This window comes from Maylandia zebra, linkage group LG7 (genome assembly GCF_041146795.1).
Source record: "Maylandia zebra isolate NMK-2024a linkage group LG7, Mzebra_GT3a, whole genome shotgun sequence".
In the NCBI taxonomy this organism is placed as follows: Eukaryota; Metazoa; Chordata; class Actinopteri; order Cichliformes; family Cichlidae; genus Maylandia; species Maylandia zebra.
In genome coordinates, this window is record NC_135173.1 from 8,207,191 (window position 1) to 8,229,349 (window position 22,159).

Below are 22,159 nucleotides of genomic sequence, written 5' to 3' on the forward strand. Positions count from 1 at the left end.
GCAATGTCTTGTAAGTCACTTTTTTAATGGCAATGCTATTGCAATGTAGCAAGTTACTTCTAACAGAAAACTTTAAAAGTATTTACAATATTTACAGTACAGCATTATAGGATCAATTTACAAATTATTATATCATGCAAGTAAAGTATAGTAAAGTAACTATTCAGTTCATATTTGAGTTAAATCCCTTAGCAGCCTTTCTACTAAAAAGGCTGTAGAAAAATGCTGACAAATTATAATAAACCATGGTAACTAGCAAGCTAAAAATATGGCTTTTGAATCAGTTAAGGTGATATTTCTATAAGGAATAATTATGAAACGGTGGCCATGTCATTAAAACATAGCTGAGACTTTGTATTCTGGATGCTCTTTTCAGCAAGCATTTTAGGGACGTGCAGTATAGGCAAATCTATGTACATTTTAAAATTTGAACATTTGTATCGTACTTTCCTTTTATGTTGCAAGAGCTGTAACTTCACAATAACATACAACAAAGAGAGAAAGGAACTAAATTTAGAATACACCAGAAATAAAGAAAAACAGGAAAATGAAATGAATGGATATGTTCATTTATTTTTTTGGTATATTTTCCTTAGAGACAGGCTACATGATAAATAACGAATTTTCCCCACAATAAGCAAATCACAACAGTGTTCAATAACTGGCCTAAGTATGTACTGATGCGAGTTTAGTTTGATTAAGATACAAGTAACAAGAAATTACCATGAAGAAAGCTAAATAACATAACACAACCATGACAACCACAAAAAACTGATTAGAACTCAATGTGTAATATTTTGATAACATTAAATTTTCAAACTAAATCACAGTTAAGATTTAAATTAAAAAAAGAAACACAAGAAGTTACCATTCCCAAAACTTTAATTTCATTATTCAATTTATCTATTTTAAAATCTCTAGAGTAGCAGAAAAACCTTATAAATGCATCTTTCACATGTTCAGATTCACTAGCCAGTTACTTGAATTGCGCTGGCGCCTGAGCTGGGGTCATCGGCATCGTCCATTTTGGTGATCTGTGTTTACATGTAAAGTTAATTAGTACAGTCAAGATGGCAGAATTATTATTAGTGTAATCTGAACTCAGGAATGTGATATTCAAGATATACAGTTTTCAACTGTGAGTTATGTTTTCATCATACTGCTTGTTACACATTAATGTCTATCAATACTATTAGATAAAAGTAAAGAAGCACCTCAAAGTCATTTTCTTTGCACCACTCTCTGAAGCACTTCTTTGCCTTATCTTTCGCAGTTTTAGTTTTAGGTTCCTTCAAGTAAACTCTAAGGATCGCCTCAGAAAAATGCTCTGGGAGGAGCTTGGAAACCTGGCATCAAAGAGAGCCACATAAAAAAATTACACATCATTACAAAGCCAAAGCTGTCTTATGGAGATGCATACAGAATGATCTCACAGCTCTGGTTCTTACCTCTGATTTGGGGATTGTAAATCCCTCGTCAGGCTTCTCCTTGTTATAAAAATATGTTTTATTGATGGGGTCCTTGTCATTCATCCCATAGTCCAAAATGACAACCTAATAAGAAATATGAAAAAAAGGAAGCCTGCATTTAAATTCAAATGTAAATAAGGGCTCAGTTAGTTATTATCTTAAATTTATAAGAACAAACAAAACTCAAGAATTTAGTAAAAGTTTAAGGTAATTAGAAAAAAAATCTCACAGTAACTTCAAATTCGATCTTTTCCTCAAGACCGACTGTGGTCAGTTTGTCTTCCAAAGTTTTCTTCTTCTCCTAAAAGATGTGAGTGAGTTTTCAGTGTTATTATAATTTTTGGCAATTAAGCAACTTGAGGCAACTGTTATCGGGATTTGGCACTATATAAATAAAATGTAACTGTTCACCCATCCATTTTCTTCTGCTTATCCAGTGTTTCTCTGGGTCCAGTGTTGAGGAGTAACAGAATACATGTACCAGCGTTCTCTTAAGCCCCACTCCCCCGGTATCGGGGGCAAAAAGGAGGAGATCACGTTTAATCGGTTATAACATGGGGTGAGAAATATATGTCCCAACATGTTTGGTATTTACAAAAACTTCAGAATCTCAGCTAAAATCTCATATAAACCATTTCTACAACCACCAAACACAACAAAAACAAGCCATGATTAAATGAGCGGTTACGTAAATGCGCACAAGTCCGCTAAACAAGCAAATCCAAACCAGAAATTCTATAGACTTCATGTAACTGGCTAAAGAAAGGCTAGTTATCTTCCAGGGTTATCACCAATTCCAAACATTAAGTTTTACCAAGCTCTGACCAGAATTCACGGGAAGAGCCGCAAAAGAAGCCCACAAAAACACATAGTGGCAAAAATGCACTAAAACAGTGAGATTTTCGCCGGTAGCCAGTAGTCTCATCATTATCAGCAGTTACCATGGCTAACCGCATCAAAGCCATTTCCATCAGCAACCTCCATTTTTAGAGTCACCTACAGACACGTGACTGAACAGACGCCACATGCAGTAAATTTGAGAACACGTGGGTTTTGGCCTTACAACTTCTGATTGGTTGAAGTTACGTGAATGTGGCATCATTACTGTGATCCTATTCGCTGATATGATTAAAAAGATCATGCAAATTGGCCAAAATGGCCTCTGTCAGTGCGCCCCAGGGCAGCTGTGGCTACAATGTAGCTTGCTATCGCCAGTGTGTGAATGTGTGTGTGAATGGGTGAATGACTGAATGTAGTGTAAAGCGCTTTGGGGTCCTATGGACTAGAAAAGCGCTATACAAATGCAGGCCATTTACCATTTACCAAAAGAAACCAAAATTACAGCCCCTCAGAGCTTAAAGGGTCAGAGGCCAATTGAATTGTGTGGTTAATTTTTCAAAGATATATATTAAAAAAACCAAACATTTTTAGGCCTGTTAATAAAATGAAATTATTTCTGCTCTTTAATACCTAAAAAATTCAACATGGTGTCCAATAGTGTGCCAAAATTGTACAATTTTGTACATTTTTGTACAACGCCTGGATATTCATGTATTGACAGTGCTGCAATTTTTTACTGTTTCACTTTAGAAACATAAATCTTTGCACAGATGACGTTTATATCTTGGTTACTGAATTTCTGGAATGAAATATGAACTGGAGCATATTTTTAAGGGTTAAATGCTAAAAAAAAAAAAAAAAAAGGAAACTAATGTTAACTAATGTTAGTCTACTGCAAACAACTTGTTTTAGTTGTAGTAGCTACCTGGGTTATGTGCCACTAAGGTATCTTCAATGTACTGTTGCTGTGTAATTTATTACTATTACTGAAGGCTGCATCACAACCTGCTAACTGTCAATAATCATGTGCAGTTCTGAAAGCAGATCGTACCTAATGTCCACCCTACTGTTACTCATTTTATATTAAGATTTAAAAATCTAGTTGGCATTGGTAAGTAGCATTCAGTAAAAATAAAAAGTAAAAATCACACAGCAATAGTACATTCATGTAGTTGTTAAAAGCATGACAATATATGAAGTATTCCAAAGTATTCAGAATATGTTACTCTCATTGAGTAATGTAATGGAATACATCATGCTGACCATTTGGGCTAAATTAGTTCAGCCAAGAGGCGTGAATTTTGACGAACAAGACAAGGGAGCAGAACGTTGAAGGCAAAATCACTATGGCGGCAGCGGTGGCCATTAGCATGAATGAAGTGGGTTGTTTACTTAGTCGTCCATTTTCTTCTATGTCTTTGGAGGAAAAAGTGGAAGTGAAGAGACTGAGACCAAATCATCCAAATGACGTTCAAATAACACAACAGGACAAATTACAGAATCGTGAATTTTGTGTTACGTGGTTTCAACGAAAGGACTGGTTAATGACAAGTGTAAGTAGGAATTAACTTTAATGTTTCCCTTGCCTGCTTTCTGGAGGAGACACAGCTTGGACTCAACAAGGAATTGTGGATTTGAAGCATTTATCTGACAAAATTAGGAAACACGAATGCAGCACAAGTCACACTAGAAATAGTGTAAAGATATCAATGTTTGGTAAAGTTAGCATCACCTGTCAACTGGATGAAGGATGCCGCATTGCTATACAGAGACACAACATGCTGGTTTAAAAAAAAAAAAACCCAAAAAAAACAGGCATTCTCTATCTCTATTGTGGACTGTATTAAATTTTGTGGGGCACATGAGCTAGCTTTACGGGGATCAGATGAATCTCTGACTTCCCTTCATCGAGGAGTGTATCTGGACCTTGTTGACCAGATCTCTTTTTTGGACAGCCAGTTAGCTGATCATCTTTCAAGCACACAGGTTGCCAAGTACACATCTAAAACTTGTCAGAATGAATTGCTTGATTGCATGTAGGCAGTTTATGAAGAAAAAAGTTGCAGAGGAAATTTTTCAAACAGCATTTGTTGCTGTTCAAGCTGATGGCTTACAGATGCCACATTAGTTGTGGCATCTGTAAGCCAGTGTGTGATTGAGCTGAAGAAATCTCCACTGTGGAGAGATTTCTCTTTTTCTCGCCATTAGTGGACAGAACTGCTGGGGGACTTGAAAAACTGCTGAAAGAGAACCTCCAGTCCAATAAGCTGAAAAACATGCCCATCAGTTAAATCTAATAATGCAGCAGGCTTGCTCATTCCTCACACCTGTAAGAGTATTCTTTGCAAACATTTCAGCATTTACAGTGTTTTTCCAACTCCGCTTAGAGAATTGCAGTCCTGGAGGTGTGTGGCAAAAGGATTCTTGCTTCAGGAAAACCAAGTTTGAACTTTAAGAGTTGCACCGTACACCGTACTGTATTTTTATCTTTTTTTCATTCTGCCCTCATGCATATTGATATTTTTATAACATTCTTCAGAAATGGGCCACAGATCCTCTCAAAACCAGAGTTTTCCTGCTCCATCTGTGAACTGAAGAACATTTTGACCGAAGATACCACACCATCACAACCAGATGCAGACGCAGCCACAGCTGCAGGCCACGCAGGATGTGGTAGGCTGACAAAGCGACAGTAGGAGCAGAGTGTTGTGACATAATGATGGAGCAATCAAAGTCTCACTTTGAGAAAGTACAACACTTGGTGTCATTTGAGCTTATTGATCCTGAACCTTTTCAACAGTTTAGGGAAAGTTTCCCCCAGAAACAGCCGGACATTGCAAGCAAATATTTCCCAATAACATGCAGAGAGAAACTGAAAGGTGAGCTGATTGTTTTCTACACTGTTGCGGGATTTGCAGGTTTAAATTCTGTAATATCACTTTTGAGGATGCTGATGGAGAACAAACGTGAGGACACTTTTTCCAAAACACTGAAATTAACACAAATAGCCATCACAACTCCCATGACATCTGCAGAGGCAGAATGGTGTTTTAGTACATTGAAGAGGATCAAATTCTTTCTTCGAAGTACTGTGGGGCAGGACAGACTGAACACACTGGCTGTACTGCCTATTGAGCGGGATTTGATCCAAAAATCACTAGACTTCAATGACAAGGTGATTTCCATGTTTGCATCCCAGAAAAATCGATGATGAGATCTTTTTAAATAAGGTAAGCCCGACTCCTCTCTCTCTCTCTCTCTCCCTCTTTCCCTCTGTTTAAAATACGTAACATACTTCTTTCCTGTTGCCTTTTACTCTTCTTTGACATGCTGTTTGAGTTGCAGTTGTAGTCTATTGGCAGATTTTACAGTTGGAACACATTTTCGGTACATCCCTGGCTGCATCAACAGAACTTAAATAGATTTTTCTGGCATTCTGATCATTCAGCCATCATTCTTGCATTTTTTGTTTTTGTAAAGGCATGTGCTATTGTGTACAGAAACATCTAGTCAAAAGGTGTGTGAGAGTGTGTGTGACTGGTATTCTGGGTATTCCTCTATACAGTTTTGTTAGTGTTGGTTTGAGAAGGTCTTTTGGCTGTAATGTGTTGTTAAGGATGTGATGCTGCTGCCAGTAGTGTGAACTAAATTTGTTAGCCCACCCAACATCATTACAAGCTGCCACTGGTCCAGAGTGAGCTGGAGCCTCTTTTTTTGTCCTGTTGTTGTGCAGACCCAGGTGTTTTAAGGGCTTCTAGCAATATATGCTGCTCTGAGCAAGCACAGACCAGTCACATCACGTAATTTAGAATGGGAATATCTTTGCTGAAGTCCAAAAAATGGCATTCATGCACATGGCAAATATTTGGGAGTAGGAAAGATACTTCAAACTCTAAAAGTTCTGATGCTGAAGGCAAACCTGGGATAATACCTATATTCTTTCGATATTGGGATCCAAATACATCCATGATCCTTGTGGCAAATTAGTCATCATGGAGAATAGTTCATCGTACCCTTGGCAGTGCCAACATTCTGCATTGCAGGGGCCTCAAAACCCTTTGACCCCTTTCCTATGCAGAGTAATTGGCTTCATGATCCTGCTGCATTATTAAGCATGGTCTTAGCCTAAACACTGAAGCAGGAACTGAGTAATTATCTGGTTACAGAGGAGCTGAGCTCGTGTGCATGCTCTATGGATCAAGTCAATTGAAATTAAGTGGAGATTTATCGTCAAGCCAACAAAATACACTCAAATGTGTAGTGTGATGAAATACCGTCCTAATTCTAATATATACATATACACGAATACTGAAATAAACTAAACTAGAAATAAGTACAACAGTATTGTATTGCACAGAAACAAAAAATAAATAGAAAAGAAAAAGAATAAATAAATACAATCAGACAACTGGTGGCTCAAAGTTTCCATGTTGTACACAGGATCAGCCTAAATATCGGTTGATGACAACATCAACTTGTATTGATTTTTGTCAAAAAGGAAGGATTCATAATTTATATTGTTTTTAGCATTGCACTGGGCTATAATTCCCAAGGTTTAAAATCTGATGTCAAGAAGTAAAGAAAATTGAAGGTAAGGGTTAGAATAAAGACTCACAGTTAATTGATCTTCACGATGATTAATGCCCATAAGATCCTTTTTACAAATTTCCACCAAGTCCTGAAAAATCGGAGAGACTATGTGCTCACATTGTTATTATAATTGTTTTGTTTATCTTGTTTTATGAGCTGTTATGATTCTTACCCCGATAGATTCGTCAAAGTCCTTTATGTTAGCTTTTTCAGTCAGTTCTTTTTTCAAACGTTCCATCCTTTCCTGAAGGACACAGGTCAGAAAACATGCTCTAATTGTTGTCATTATTATTTTGTTAAACTTGTTTTATGATCAGTTCTCAATCTTACCTCAACTTTTTTCTCTTTGTAAATGGTCTTGATTTCAGAAAAGGGGAAAATAGGAGGTTAAAGACAGAAATTTACTAATTTGTGACAACACACATTAAGAACACCTACACAGTAAGCCACATACATGTAACAGAATCTCCATTTCTGTCTAAAACTATTTTTATCACCTCCCAAAACTTTCTACATAATACTTGGTGTTTTACTTTGTAAATGGAAAAGGGAATTTGGCAAAATTATGACATAGGCTTTGCCAGTTTTGTGTGGCAAGGAAAAGTTTCTGCTGTCTCTAAAATATTGATTCCTCATTTAAAACACTCTGTAGGCAACAGTAAGTCACACACCACATACTGACATCAATCTGTATTTAGGCTGATTGTTATATCATGCCATTATGATTTTTAATTACCAAGACTGCAGTTACCTAGAGTTCCTATGGATTGAACTACTTGTCACCTGTCACAGGTGATAACACATGTCATGTGAGGCTGAAAATATGAAAATGGGAAAAATTGTATTCTATTTTTGGTCGTGTTTTTATTGTTAAGTTTGGAGCTTTTCTTATACCATTAGTTTATTATATGGTATCATCCCTTGATCAGTAAAATTTTGTTCTCTTGTATTCAGTATTTTAATGATTGAATTGTGTTTCAATGAAATTTGACTACATGAAAATGAAACACCTTTTTGCAAATATTTTTGATCTTCTGAAAATGTAGGACTTTATGTAAAAGTGAGTCTGCATTTTAATCACACCTTGATTGTTTGATTCAGAAAAGGGTGGCATACAGAGACAAGGTTCAAGGTTCAAGGTTCTTTATTTGTCACATGCATAGTTATACAAGTATAACACACAGTGAAAGTAGCCTGACACGCTCCTCGACATGTGCAAAAATTTGGGGGGGGGGTGTAGAGGAAGAACATTATATATATATATATATATATATAGTATATACACTGGGTGAATGTGCAGTAGTAGCAGCAAGCAGGTGAATTCCCACAATCCCAAAATCGTATGTCCCTAATTAATAATAAGTTTATTCACAGTGCAATGAAAAGAGTTTTCAGATAAGAAAACACCCTGTTAAACTGTCAATAGTCGACTTGTAATGCAGGAACATGAAAGCCTTACTTACTGGCTTGGCTTGACCCACAAACCAATACAGGTCGCGGGTTGTGATCCTCTGTAGAATACCCTTTGCCTTCTCTAGATCAGCATTTGTGGATTTAGATATTTCTTCAACCACTTGGTCTTATAGGGCAAACAGGGGAAAATGGGAAGACAGGTTCATACAGTATTTAAAAGTAGAATGGGAGGGAGAGCATTAAGCTTTAAGGCACCTCTTCTCTTAACTCAGATTCCATTTTGGATTCAGGAGAGGACACCATCTTTACTTTTAAGATTAGACTTAAAACTTCCTTTTTAACTAAAACATATAGTTGGTACTGGAGGAGGTAATCCTGAATCCGAATTTAGTTAAGCTGCAATAGACTGATACATTTCCATCAACTGAAAAGCCCTTTTCCGTAGGACTATTTTAAAAAGAAAATTTAATTAGCATCTGACAGAATATGTTTCAGATTTTTTAAAAGATGAATTTGTAGTTTGTTTTAAATATAGCACAGTTAGAATTCACTACCTGTTAGCTTTGTGTAGGCCGTCATGTCAGTTTTAGCTGTGGAGAGATGGAACACTTTCTCTTTTGAACCTACAATATTGATGTGCTCATTTGCTTCTAAAAGTGCATCTTTGATCCTGGATAAAAAAAAGAAATCTCATATAACTCTGATAGTCTCAGTACCCTGTTATATGTATAGATTTGGACCTGGAGATACTCACATCATTTCTACACTCTGGGTCACTCTGTGCTGGTAGGTTCTTCTGTGGAGAGATACCCTTGTGTAGAACATGTCATACAGGTTTGACACTTCCTGTTGAAAGCACACCTTTAGTTTTGTCACAGATAATCAGGTAAATGAATTACTCTGCTAAAGTTAATGCTAAAGTAAGGATCCACACCTTGTCTCTAGAGCAAATGTGCTTCCTGCCATTCACATCACACACCCTGGCAAACATGATGAAGCGCTGATGGTCAAAGCTGTTCCGGATGCCCAGGTGGTGACAGTCCCTGAGATAGAAGTAAGGAAATATATTAATTTAAAGGCATTTATTATGGTAAACCTTCCAAAGCACCCTTGAGATTTGCTGTATATAGAAATACTGAGTTTTATAAAATGTCATCAACACAGGTCCCACCTGGCAAAATAGTCGAACTTGTCCACATCAATCCCATTTTGATTGTTTGATACAATTTCATAGAGAAAGGATTTATTCTCATCTCGACCTTTATACGGCCACTGTGGAGACGACACCAGAATTGACCTTCATGACCTTCATGAGGCAATAAGCAATGGTTTCATGACATTCAGACAGTAATTGACCAGTACCTTAGTGTCATCACACTTTATAGGTTTAATCATCTCCTCGATAAATTTCAGGTCGTCTGGGAATATCAGTTTACGATGCGCCATCTCTTTCCTCAGCTTATTATCCTTAATCTCCAACAGGTGATTAAACATTTCTATAGAGGCATCCTTATACTGCAAGAGATACATTATTACTATTTACATCAATCAGGCATAACATGATGGCTACTGACATATGAAGTGACACACAAATCCTCCAAATCCTCCACCATCTCCTCATTGAACGACTGGCGACCTGTAGCCCTGACCCCCATCGTGAGCAAATGCTTCGAGAAGCTGGTCAGGGACTTCATCCGCTCTGCACTACCCGACTCACTGGACCCTCTACAGTTCGCATACCGCCACAACAGGTCCACTGATGATGCCATAGCCCTGACACTACATACTGCCCTGTCACACCTGGAGAAGAGAGACACGTATGTGAGAATGCTGTTTGTAGATTACAGCTCAGCATTCAATACCATCGTTCCCTCGAAGCTGGACAGGAAACTGCAGGATCTAGGACTGAGCAGCTCCCTCTGCAGCTGGATCCTTAGCTTCCTGTCTGACAGACGCCAGGTGGTCAGACTGGGCAGCATCACCTCATCCCCCATCACACTGAACACTGGTGCTCCACAGGGGTGTGTACTGAGCCCTCTCCTGTACTCACTCTACACCTACGACTGCACAGCCACTAACAACTCCAACATCATTGTGAAGTTTGCGGACGACACTACAGTGGTGGGTCTTATCACCAACGGTGATGAGACGGCTTACAGGGAGGAGGTCAGCGCCCTGACCCACTGGTGTCAAGACAACCATCTCACCCTCAACGTCGCAAAGACAAAGGAGTTGATAGTGGACTTCCGGAGGTGCAGAGAAGTACACACCCCCATCACCATCAACGGCGCTGCTGTGGAGAGAGTGAGCAGCTTCCGGTTCCTTGGAGTACATCTGGCTGAGGATCTTACGTGGTCAGTACACATAAACAAAACAGTGAAGAAGGCGCAGCAGCGCCTCTTCTTTCTCAGGAGACTGAAAAGCTTCGGCATGAGCCCCCGCATCCTCAGGACCTTCTATCACTGTGCCATTGAGAGCATCCTCACTGGATGCATCACCACCTGGTATGGCAACAGCACCGCCTACAACTGCAAGCTCTCCAGCGAGTAGTGCGGTGCTCTGAACGGATAATTGGAGGTGAGCTTCCCTCCCTCCAAGACATCTACAGGAAGCGCTGCCTGAGGGAAGCGGGGAGGATCATCAAGGACTCCAGTCCTTGATGATCCTCCCCTATATTTGTTTTCATGTGCTGAGGAAACCGACACCGGGACCCAAACACTATGCTGAAGCTACTGGCAGCGAGGGCTAGCGCGCTCCATGCCCGTGCTGGAGTCACTGCCTGGGGCAGCTGGAGCCACTGACAGCCGCCGCCGGACGCACAACTTTCCCGATTCCCAGCAACAAATGTTTATGTTCATCCTTGTAAAATAAATGTTTTTCTGGTTCAAAGTGATCTTGTATTGTTATTTAGACATCTTTTTTTTTAATTTTATAACAAAACGAGGTAATAAGCATTTAGTGTAAGCAAAACATGAAAAACCTGATATGGCACTATATGACATTTAGTGTGCTTCTGCCAAAAAATAGTAATGTATCAAAATGAAGGTCAGTGGTAATTTTTAGACCATCCAAAGGCCTAATTAAAAGTACAATAAAATATAACTTTCAAATGTATTTTATGGGAAATATTTAATTTTTTCATTTTTGTCGCCAAAAAAGGCCGTGCGCTCATGTGACAAAACCGGGATATAAAGGGTTAAAATCCGCGAAATATAATTAAAACTTTATATGAATATTTCAAGGAGAAGTAGGTCTAAAAGATTGGCTAATTTAAAGTGAAAAAAAACTATTAATGTATAATCTTTTTATAGCACTTTTTCTGGCGTGGTCGATTTTTGGCTCTAGGGCGTCGAAAGGGAGTCTTTTTTTACACGAGCACCCCTTATAAGGTCTATAAGGGGTACTTTTTCTAGGACTCTCCAAGGGTTAACTCTCTTCTTCTCTTAGAAATGAATGTAAGAAATCATTATTGGATATGGTTTTTTGTCTCAAGTATTGGATACCAGATTTCAGTTTAAAAGGTAAATTGTACGCTTAATACAACTAAAACAAGAGTTTTGCAAAAAAAAACCTGATGTAATGGACTTTTAAAAAATATTTTTAAAGTAAAAATCTATAAGAAACAGTCAAAAAATCCTATGCTGGTTTTTGTAATGAACTCTCTAGCACTATCTAAAGTGCTTGGAAAGAAGGTGACTGGACTCCTTCCTGTCTTGAAACTATTGTGAGACCTTGCCTCACACCATCATGTGGCGTGTTTAGATCACCTGGCGTAAGATGTGATTGGGAGTTGAGGCACCTGGGAAGGGAACTCAAAACTGCATTGTAGGTGACAGGCAGTTGGTGTCGTAAGCCAGGAGTATTTAACGATAGCTATTCACAGTTGACACATCTCCTTTCAAACCATCTGTCTTCTGTGTCCAAAGTGTGAACACTGGCATCCCCAAAAGAGTGGCCTTCATCCTTTATATGCAAATCTACAGGTCTATTGTCTCACAGTAGAATTGATTGTTTTCTTCCCCTACCTTCCAGTGTTTAGTTGCTGGGTCTGCTTCAGGATTGAACATACGATCAAACAGACGAGAGAAGGGCCCGTGTCCTTTATGGAGAAATACAAAATAAACACTCACAAATGTTGAGTATGTAAATTTGATCCAGTGATTATACAATAGTCATACTCAGAAATCAAACATTTTTCATTTAAATTGATTTTTTTTTTCACAGAATCTTTAGAAAAAATGCTCTGAACCTTTTTGTGTTTTTAAAATCTTGATCTGTAGATTTTGTTTTACTGAAGGTTGTGAATGAATAAATGTAATTTTTATGTGTACAAGTGAAAGCCGGTTTGTGAATGTCTTCCAGGCAAGACTCTTAAATTAAACTGTACTTCATTGTCTTATATCTAGCATTGAAATCTCAGAGAATATGTTTTATTTGATGAGCAGAAGCATTACTTATAAAGTGTATATTATATATTATCAAGTAAACGCTTATTCATGTTAAAAAAAAACAATGCTCAGATATTGTTTTTATATTGTCTTCATTTGGGAATTCACATGGCACATTCCTGTCACTGGATACTCTCCTCACATTCATGCTCCGTTGGTTTATGAACTACTATTACAAGTCATTGAGGGGGTTTTAAAAAATGTTTTTGCTTTGTTATCTTGGCCCTCTGTCTCGCTGTGCTCCCTGGCAGGTAAATCCGGACCTCTGAACCTGCCCTGAGGTTACTGGCTCTATGAGTCTATTTGCTGAATCGGTGGCTTTCTTTTCTTGCTTTCCTTGACACTTACTAAAGTTAGTTGTGGCAGATGTCCTCCCTCTCTAACACTGATTCTGTCAGGACTTTCTTCCTCTTAAAAATAGTTTTCTCCCTGATTGCCCATGAGTGTTTGCTCATAAAAAATTGTTGGGTTTTAAAGTTCCATGCACTAATCACATTGTGTTCATGCTTGAAATTACCCATCAATAAAAGCCTAGCATATGGCATGGTGAAAGACAGGCATCACGTACCCAGGTCATGGCAGAGACCTGCAATTTGCACACAGAGGACATCTCGGTCATTGATGTCAAGTTCTGGCTGCTTCACCCTGAGGGCTTTAGCGAGCTCTCCTGCTAAGTATGCCACCCTGTATAGTACAAACATGGAAAGACCGAGTTCACTAAGCAACACACTGAAAAAAAATATAAACTGCTGTGTCTGCGAACCACTTGACATACCCAATTGAGTGCTCAAAGCGGTTGTGCGATGCTCCTGGAAAAACATAATAACCGCCCCCAAGCTGCTTGATATTTCGTAGTCTCTGAAACTCAGGAGTGTCTATGATCTTGACAAGAAGTGGGTCTAACTCAATGTGGCCATGGATGGGATCATTAAACACCTGTGTGAAGAAAAAAGAAAAAAATTGATAAACTGTGTCTAATTCTTATACAAAGAGGAGTAGTAGTGCTAGTGGAGTCTTTTTTTTTTATTTATTCCCCCTTAAATTGATTTGTTGCAGTATTTCACTTCTTATTTGTCATAGACTGACTTAAAAAAACTACACGTGGATGGCTTAATAACAGCGGTTGAAAAACTTGACAAAATAAAAGCAAAACATGTAACCTGTTCATTGACTAAGAGATTGTAATATAACTAAACAGGCTTTTCTTCTTTGTGTACTGCATCATAAATACGATTTTATTATTATATTATATTATATTATTATTTTAGATTTTATTTTTTGTTGTGGGTGTCTTTGCTATAGTCTGACCATGACAATGAGACTTAAGATCTTAGGATGTTGTGACATCACTTAAATTTTAAAAGGACTGGATAAGGGCATCACCTCAGGAGACACCGCTGCAGCCTTGTTTGGTCATAATGGCTACAACCGACAGTGCTGCTCAGGACTGCACCCACAGACCCATTTATTTTCCAAAACAAGGGGAGAAACAGTCATAGAATTAAACAAATAATGTTAATCAATTAAGTATGAACAACATTTAACATCTTTAGCCATTTCCCTGCAAGGTGCTACCAAGGTGCTACCAAACAAATACATTAAGCGTATGTGAAGCAATAAACCAAGAGAAAAAAAATTGGTTAAAGCTGTCAGCATGATATTTAGGACTAGATTTACTAGTGCTCTGCACCTGGGTCAGTCACTCTGTTGGATTTTACTAAAGAGGCACACTACAAATATTTTCGGGGACAAATTAGCCTTATGACACATTTTCCGACGTGTAACCACGGGAGTGGATACTAACTACTAACAGTGCACTAATTTCTATACCAAGATCAATAATAATAATTCAATAACTCAATTGATAACTCAACAATTATCCTATCAAGTTACACAAATTAGCGCCTTAAAAAAAGGGCACACATCCTGTGAGGCAGCGGTGTCTTAAATACTAATAATTCTGTAGGTAATGTGTGAAGGTTTTACACATTTTTATTTCTGAAAGCATCGTGAGCAGATAAATTAGGACACTGAAGAAGAATTAATGTGGTTTTGATATAAAAGTACACTATTAAAAATTTCTGTGACTGTTTGAGATCTTTAGGGCTGAGACAGGTGGAGCACAAAATTTATCAAGAGAGCACACTAAGAGGGCCACAGATGCAGTGGAGGCAGGGATTCCCTTCACCCAACGAGCAATTTATTTCCAAAAAAGAAATACAGATAGCCAGGCATCACAGGTTGGTGGTATCAACAACCAAAGCAAAACTTGTACAAACAAACTTACACTGTTAAAAAAAAACCCAAAGGAAAAAAAATCAACTAAAGAAAATTTACCTTTATTCTTACAGGGCCACCTTGAACTCCACGTTCAGGAGAATTAACTCAGGTTTATGAAGCTTAAGCTCCTACCCAAGAACAAACCATACAAACCAAACCAAAATATGACAATGATATTCTATTTATCAGTTCTGAGGCACAGAAATCACAAATACAGAAGTTTATTCACAATGACGACATACCACCCCCCCCCCCCCCCCCCCCCCCCCCCCCCCCCGCCACACACACACACACACACTTGGTAAGAGCCCAGTTCCTCCCTACTATGAACAGGCTTGGAATTCCTGTACCTCCAAATGGTGGCAATATGGAACAAAGCAACCTTCAACATTCTGGTAATACTGATAAACCAACTTTGCAATAAATGATTCTGAATTCATTGGACAACTGTGTGACTATTTTATAGTATGAAATTATAACTTAGAAAATGATTTGAAGAATTACCAGAAATGAGCATTTTATTTCACTTAGGACTTCAAACAAAATGTTGAAGGAATAACATTCCCAACTAAATCAAAAACTGCATTTGGCCAGCTAGGTGTAATAAATTGCAATTCTAGCATGTTGTGGGCTATATGCAGACTTAGTCCTCTAGAGGGCATGGGTTATCCCATTATCAACAGATTCTCAAACCAAAACATAACAAACCAATGCTATGTGACAAATTGTCAGTATATTGCACTTTTGGCCACCCAATACGTCTGTATTTTTTCGTGTTCTGAAACATGAGAACCGTCTGGAATGAATCTAGACATGTACATTTATTTTACTTTCTCATCAGGAATCACATTGGAAAACACTATCTAATATGATTAAGGTTGTGGTTAAGGTTAGGAATAAGGTTATGGTTATTGTTAGGCCTGGAATACACGACTGGAACGTCTGTTACCGCCTGGAGCGTCATTATTATTGGGAACTCCTACAAATACATGTCTGAGAAAGTCAACCACCAAAATACCTTCACTGTCAATGTCTTGAATCTTGATTGGACAACAAGCTCTTAACCACCAGTTGACAGCCACCTTGCCCCTCTTTCCTGGCCTACACCACCCAACAAACAGCCTGTGGCTCTGATAGTTGCTTTGAATGTTTCTGTGTGAAAATCTTCACCAAACAGTGTGTTAGTGATTTGTTTGTCTGGTGTTATGCTAAGATGACACCTTTGTGAATAAATGTAAATAGTTTCAGAAATTAGACAACTTATAATGTTTCAATGTATGTACTGCAGCAGCCTTGTAGGAGAGAGAAGCCATTCTGTTAAAATTTTAGTTAAGCAAGTTGTCTTTTGACTTTTTTCTCTTTTTGGGGGGTAGGGAAGCTCATTGTCAAACAGCTGCATAGCATTTTTAATTGCTCAGAGTAAATGGCTTCTTTCACTCCTCTTTCAAACCATCTGTCTTGCCCGGTATGCCCGATGGTGATTTTTCGTTTTTATGGGCCGATGTTTTTTTGTTTTGTTTTTTTCGTTTTTTTCCGAAACGGTATAAACACTGAAAGGTGGTGGATTGGCCAGATGCTGGGAGATGTGTAAAAATAACTCAGTTGTTTGGTGGTGGCTATTGTGGAGGTTCCACAGATTCAGTAACATTAGTAAGTGGTGGAGGCCAGCAGGTGCAACACGCTGGCAGGTGGATGACGGAAAGGCAGGAGGAGCAGAGACCCGAGGCGGTGAACTGAACTTCAGGTAAGAAGTTATGACCTGCAGTCTATCTGGGTCAGATATGAACCAAGTTTAGGTGGAGTTTATTTTCGTTATGCTGACTTTTTACAGTCAGTTACAATAACTCGTACTGCGTGCTAGCTAGCATGACAGAGTTTATATACTGCTGGGCGGGTGCTATGATATTATTGATGTTGAAGTTGTTTTATCTTATTTTATTTATAAGGTTAGTTATTAGAGCTTCCACCTGTCCCGTAAAAAACAGAATCGTCTGGTATTCAGAGAAAATATTGCACGTTTGGTATTGCAACCCGTTCTCACTCCCAAAGCGTAACATTTTACACTAGGTGACAAATCGTCACCATATTACGTTTTCGGCTACCCACCACGTTCCTAAATGACGACCTCGGAAAAAGAGGGAATATGAGAACCGTCTGGACTGAACCTACACATGTTCGCTCTTTTTCTTCAAATCGCTTAGAAACACGCTATTTAACATCACTAAAGTCCTGGTTAAGGTCAGGAATAAGGTTATGGTCAGGGCTAGGGATAAGGTTAGGTTTAGGGCTGGAATACAGGGCTGGAACGTCTATTACCGCAGGAGCGTCATTGCACTGGATTCCAGCCATAACCCGCCGCGTACCATAAGAACGCCGAAGGTCTCCTTTCGCGTTCCTCAGGAACGCCGCGGGACGTGACAAAACGTCGACATGTTACGCCTCGGGAGTGAGAACGCTCTGGGTATTGAGGTGAAAAGGAACACAGTTCAGCTACAATGAAAAAGACACAATTCTGGATTTATTCTGTGTCTTTGCTGAACAGCTGCCTCTTCTCCTCTCATTCTCTCCCCCTCCCTCTCCTGTTTCTACTTCAATCATGAAACTGATCAATGATCAGCTGATCGGCTTTTCTCTCTTGTTTATTTATCGCCCAGAAATTTGCGCCAGAAAGAGGAAACCAGCGGATGTCGCGCTAAACAACAACAGCATGTTTAAGCTTCATCAGCTGTTGTTAGAATTTATTTAATATTAATTTCTAGTATCAGCTGATGTTTGCTGGAGCCACAGCTGTAAAGCTGCTGGTCATGATATCGATTTGGTTATCTGGTGAGAGGGAAACATGAAGATGAAACCAGGAGATGTCCTTAGTGATTCATCAGAGCTGAACAGGTGATGGAGAAACAGGTTTACCTTTTAGGTGACATGAATGAGTTGAAGGGAAGTTATGAACTGTTTCTGAGAGACAAATAACACCAGGATCCTTTTTTTATGTAGCTGACAGCTGGTAACTGTGCAGGGGCGGATCTAGCAAAGTTTTGCCAGGGGCCCAGGTAGGGCATTAACAGGGAAAGGCACAAAGAAAAAGGGGGGCACAAAGAAATATTTTTCTTTCTTATTCTCATTTAAAATGTCTCGCTTTTAACAAATAATTATCTGAATCTTACAACAAACGTTTTCATCTGATGTAAAATGTATAGAAATCCATTATTGTACATAGTAATTTTTTTTAGGGTCCCATCATAATTTCTTCAGAAGTAGCTAAGTACTGTGTATGATGCCAGTATTTTCCCACATTTTCTAGCTTCTGTACCAGTACTGTGTGTAAAATGCCATCAAAAAGTCAATTAAGTTTTATTCTTTCTCACCTGTCTTTCTGTCTCCTTTCACTTTTTAAAGGTTGCCATGTTAGAAAAAATATTTTGCCCTGCCATGCTGTTTATTGATGTGGCAAATGAATGGTTTATGAAAATATATCTAAATCTGTCATCAGTAATCTGTAATGATCATGTCTCACCTCTAGTCTTCTCTGTCTTAATTTCAGGTTTTCACCATGTGTTGTAGATAGTTTAGAAGGTTAACTCGACCATGTAGTCTACTTTCGGGTACTGTTTAGAATACCAGAATAGGGAGGATGGTGTAGGTTTAAGTTTATTAGATTGATACATATATACCAACAAGACAGTGTACATCACTGTGACCACAGCGTTTGTTTTCATTCAAAGGCTTTATGGTTTTTCCTATAATACCTGGTGGGCCGGTCTCTAGTCAAAATGCCTGGGCCAATTTTTTGTCCCAGTCCAGCCCTGCTTCTCTGTCCAAAATGCAAACTTTGGCATCCTCGAAAGAGTGTCCTTCTCCTTTAGATGCAGATGGACTGCTGAGTCTTGTCCCGTGGAGGTGGCTCTTCTATGTTGTGCCATACGTTTGTGAAGTGGCTTTTTGGTCTCTCCAATGTAGAGGTCTGGGCATTCCTCGCTGCACTGTACAGCATACACCACATTGTTACGTTTGTGTTTTGGAGTTTTATCTTTGGGATGAACCAGTTTCTGTCTGAGTGTGTTGCTGGGTCTGAATATGTCTGTGAAGGTTCTCAGTCATCCAGGTCATCGTAGTCTAAGGAGCTTGGAAAGAAAAGCGTCTGGACTTCTTTAAGTTGCTTGAAGACGTTTCACCTCTCATCCGAGAAGCTTCTTCAGTTTAAGGTCAAATGGTGGAGAGTCCCAGATTTAAACCCAGTGGGAGTTTCCCCCCAAAGAGGGACAACGGACCCCCTAGAGCAGGGGTCGGCAACCCGTGGCTCTTTAGTCTTTATTTTGCGGCTCCGGGTGGTTTGGGAAAATAAATTATAAGTATTTAGCTGAAGTGTATTTTATTTGTGTTTAGTTCTTTTTTTAACTTGTAGTTCTAAATTGGAAGATTATTGTGATTTTGAAATATAAAAATAAAATTATATCTTATTATTTTTTCATCACTCAAAATAAGCGTCACACTCGCGGAAGCCGGTGTACCCGCCGAAACGCCGTGCATTTATCGAGACTTTTGACCCCAGGTAGGCCAGTTATGGATCTTCGGATCCACATTATGTCAGCAGCTATTCTCCACCATGAACTATGTTAAAAACAAACACCGCTCACGCCTCACAGATGACAGCTTACAGTCCTGCGTAAAGATGAAAGCCCCGATTTGCAGATGCTGTGCGCAGAGGTTCGGGACCATAAGTCTTATTGTAAACATATCACGGCAGACCCGACGATGTTTGCATGAACACACTTTTCAGCATCTCTTTATTGACCACTTTTCACACACGGTTGCTGTACGCATACAGCCGGCTATAGCTTTTCAGCTCACAGCGGGACAACACAACCGCAGAGAGAGCACAGACTTTAAGGCAGCGAGACGTCATTGCGGGTCCCGCTCAGGTGCGTCCGACTCCCCTGCAGCAGCGCTGCAGACCACACCCCGCCACACACATTAACCAGGTAAAATACATATTTAGACAGAATTTTGCAAATATCTATTTTCCATCTTTTAGCAGCATAGAGCTTTTTATTCCAATTACTTTTTAAAAGTCAGGTCAAGGCTCCAAAAGCCCAAAGGCGATATAAGGGTGGCGGCTCACAACAGTTTTTGTTTGCTACATGGATCATTTTAGTTCAGCTGGGTGTCTTTCCTTTTGTTATATTTCTTTAAGAGTTCAACATGTGTTAATTACAGAAATAAAAATGTAATTTTCTCTGTAGCACTTCATGGATTTCATAAGCAACACACCTTAGTTGCTCTGTGGATTCTTTTAAAAAGCAGTTAAAAACTTTTCTGTTTAAACAAGCCTTTTGTTGATCTACGTATTTTATATTCTTTACATTATTTACATTTGATCTTTTACATTGTGCATAATGTCTATTGATTGTATTCTTTATTTTAATATTTGTGACTGCCTGTCTGTGAAAAGCGCTTAATAAATAAACTTTACTTACTTACTTTAGTTGTTCACACAAAGCATAAAGGTAAAAAAAAACCCAATATATACAGTGTTATCTTCATTTTAGATTTAAAAAAGTATTTGTGGCTCCCAGTGTTTTCTTTTGCGTGGAAACCGGGTCCAAGTGGCTCTTTGGGTGTTAAAGGTTGCAGACCTCTGCCCTAGAGGATCATCAGGGGGTCCTAACATTTCCTTTTACATATACTCTGTATTTAGTTCTTACAGGGAAAATAAATCAGTACTTAAAAAATAGAATGAGGAGAGTCTGTGTCTCTTCAGCACCAGATTAACACAATGTTAGCATGTTATTTGAAGATCTCACATATCAAATTTTCTGTAAAAAAGAATTTACTTTCAAATATAATTTCATGTTCAAGATCTGAAGCAACCATTGCCATCAGTCGCCTGTGTGTCTGATCTCTTTTTAGCCAGTGCATTTTTTTTTTGTAAAAAGTCATATTCTTGCTAAATGTGAAGACTTGATGTGAAGTTGGTGAAAATAATATGTTTTGTTGATTGCAGAAATCATAAATTATTTTTGTTACTCAGATTTTTTTCTTTTTTAAAAACAATCTGAACCAAAACAATGTTTACAATAATGTTTACAACGGTGTACAACAATCAAAGCTTAACCAAAGACAAAATGGAACAATTAACAAAATAATAAAATCAAATGCAGAAATTCCAACACTAACTCATTCACAAAGTAAAGATGCAGTGAACAAAAAAATGAAATAGGAACATTGTGAGGAAAATATTTTGCCAAATGTATAATAACATGTATACTACATTATACCTGCATGTTTTTCCCTTTTTAAAAAATGTTCTGCTTTCTTAATAAAACTGTATCAATAACATGTTACACTCATAAGATCAACCATTTTAATACACACTCACCTGTGATGACTGCCAAAACCCTAAACTGAAGTATCTCATAAATAATACTGTTACGTGTGTCTTAATTACCTTGGCCATGGCGATGAACTTCAGTCTGCACAAAAACGATGTCTCTGCTACTGATGTCGAGTTCTGACTGCTATGCACTTCAAGCTCCCGTCCTTATATGTATTTGGTATTTAATCTCCGCCCCTGTGTTTTCTGTCCATTTGCTTATGTGTATCTATGGGTGTGGTGCTTACATCACTGCTGCAATACCTGTGCATAGGATTTAGTGAATCTATTTTCAAAAATAGAATATTGCTTTATAATTACATTTATGTATTTGTTGGCTTAGGACAATCCCTCCCTATCTACATAGTAAGTCCATCAGTCACATCGAACACACTGGACCATATTACTACTGCAGCTCAGTGGGCCAAACCTAAAACTGGCATAAAGAAAAGGCCTGGTTTTACATTTAAGTTGTCTCCAGTGTAGGTTCTGCCACAAAGGTTGCAGATATTTGATTTTAACTGCAGTGACCAGTTCCTACTTGCTGGTCCTTTAAGCCTGGAGCGTTACAATCTCTTGTCACGTACCCATGCTCCCTTTCTAGCCTTCAAAGTAAATCTTATTAGTAAATTTGACCCTTAAAATAAACGAAAGGTGCTGAAAAAAGATCATTCTTTATTTTAATTTAACAAGTAACATGAAAGTTGCTTTTAGTTTGTATCTGTATTTTTAATTGGGAATTACTGACA

At 38.5% G+C, this 22,159-nt stretch overlaps 1 protein-coding gene across 1 annotated transcript; it reads right to left on the minus strand.

Annotated features, from left to right (window-relative positions):
- Positions 1-553: 553 nt before the first annotated feature.
- LOC112431516 (deoxynucleoside triphosphate triphosphohydrolase SAMHD1-like) lies at positions 554-21,526 on the minus strand. Its single transcript, XM_076885656.1, has 17 exons — positions 21,486-21,526; positions 13,536-13,696; positions 13,329-13,444; positions 12,338-12,411; positions 9,675-9,827; positions 9,484-9,584; positions 9,247-9,355; positions 9,067-9,158; positions 8,867-8,982; positions 8,363-8,478; positions 7,230-7,256; positions 7,072-7,143; positions 6,925-6,987; positions 1,699-1,770; positions 1,449-1,553; positions 1,215-1,346; positions 554-1,034 (listed from the first exon to the last, which is right to left on the minus strand). Exons 1-17 carry the CDS (start codon positions 21,492-21,494, stop codon positions 969-971), a joined length of 1,584 nt encoding a protein of 527 aa, XP_076741771.1. The 5' UTR covers positions 21,495-21,526; the 3' UTR covers positions 554-968.
- Between the last annotated feature and the right edge of the window lie 633 nt (positions 21,527-22,159).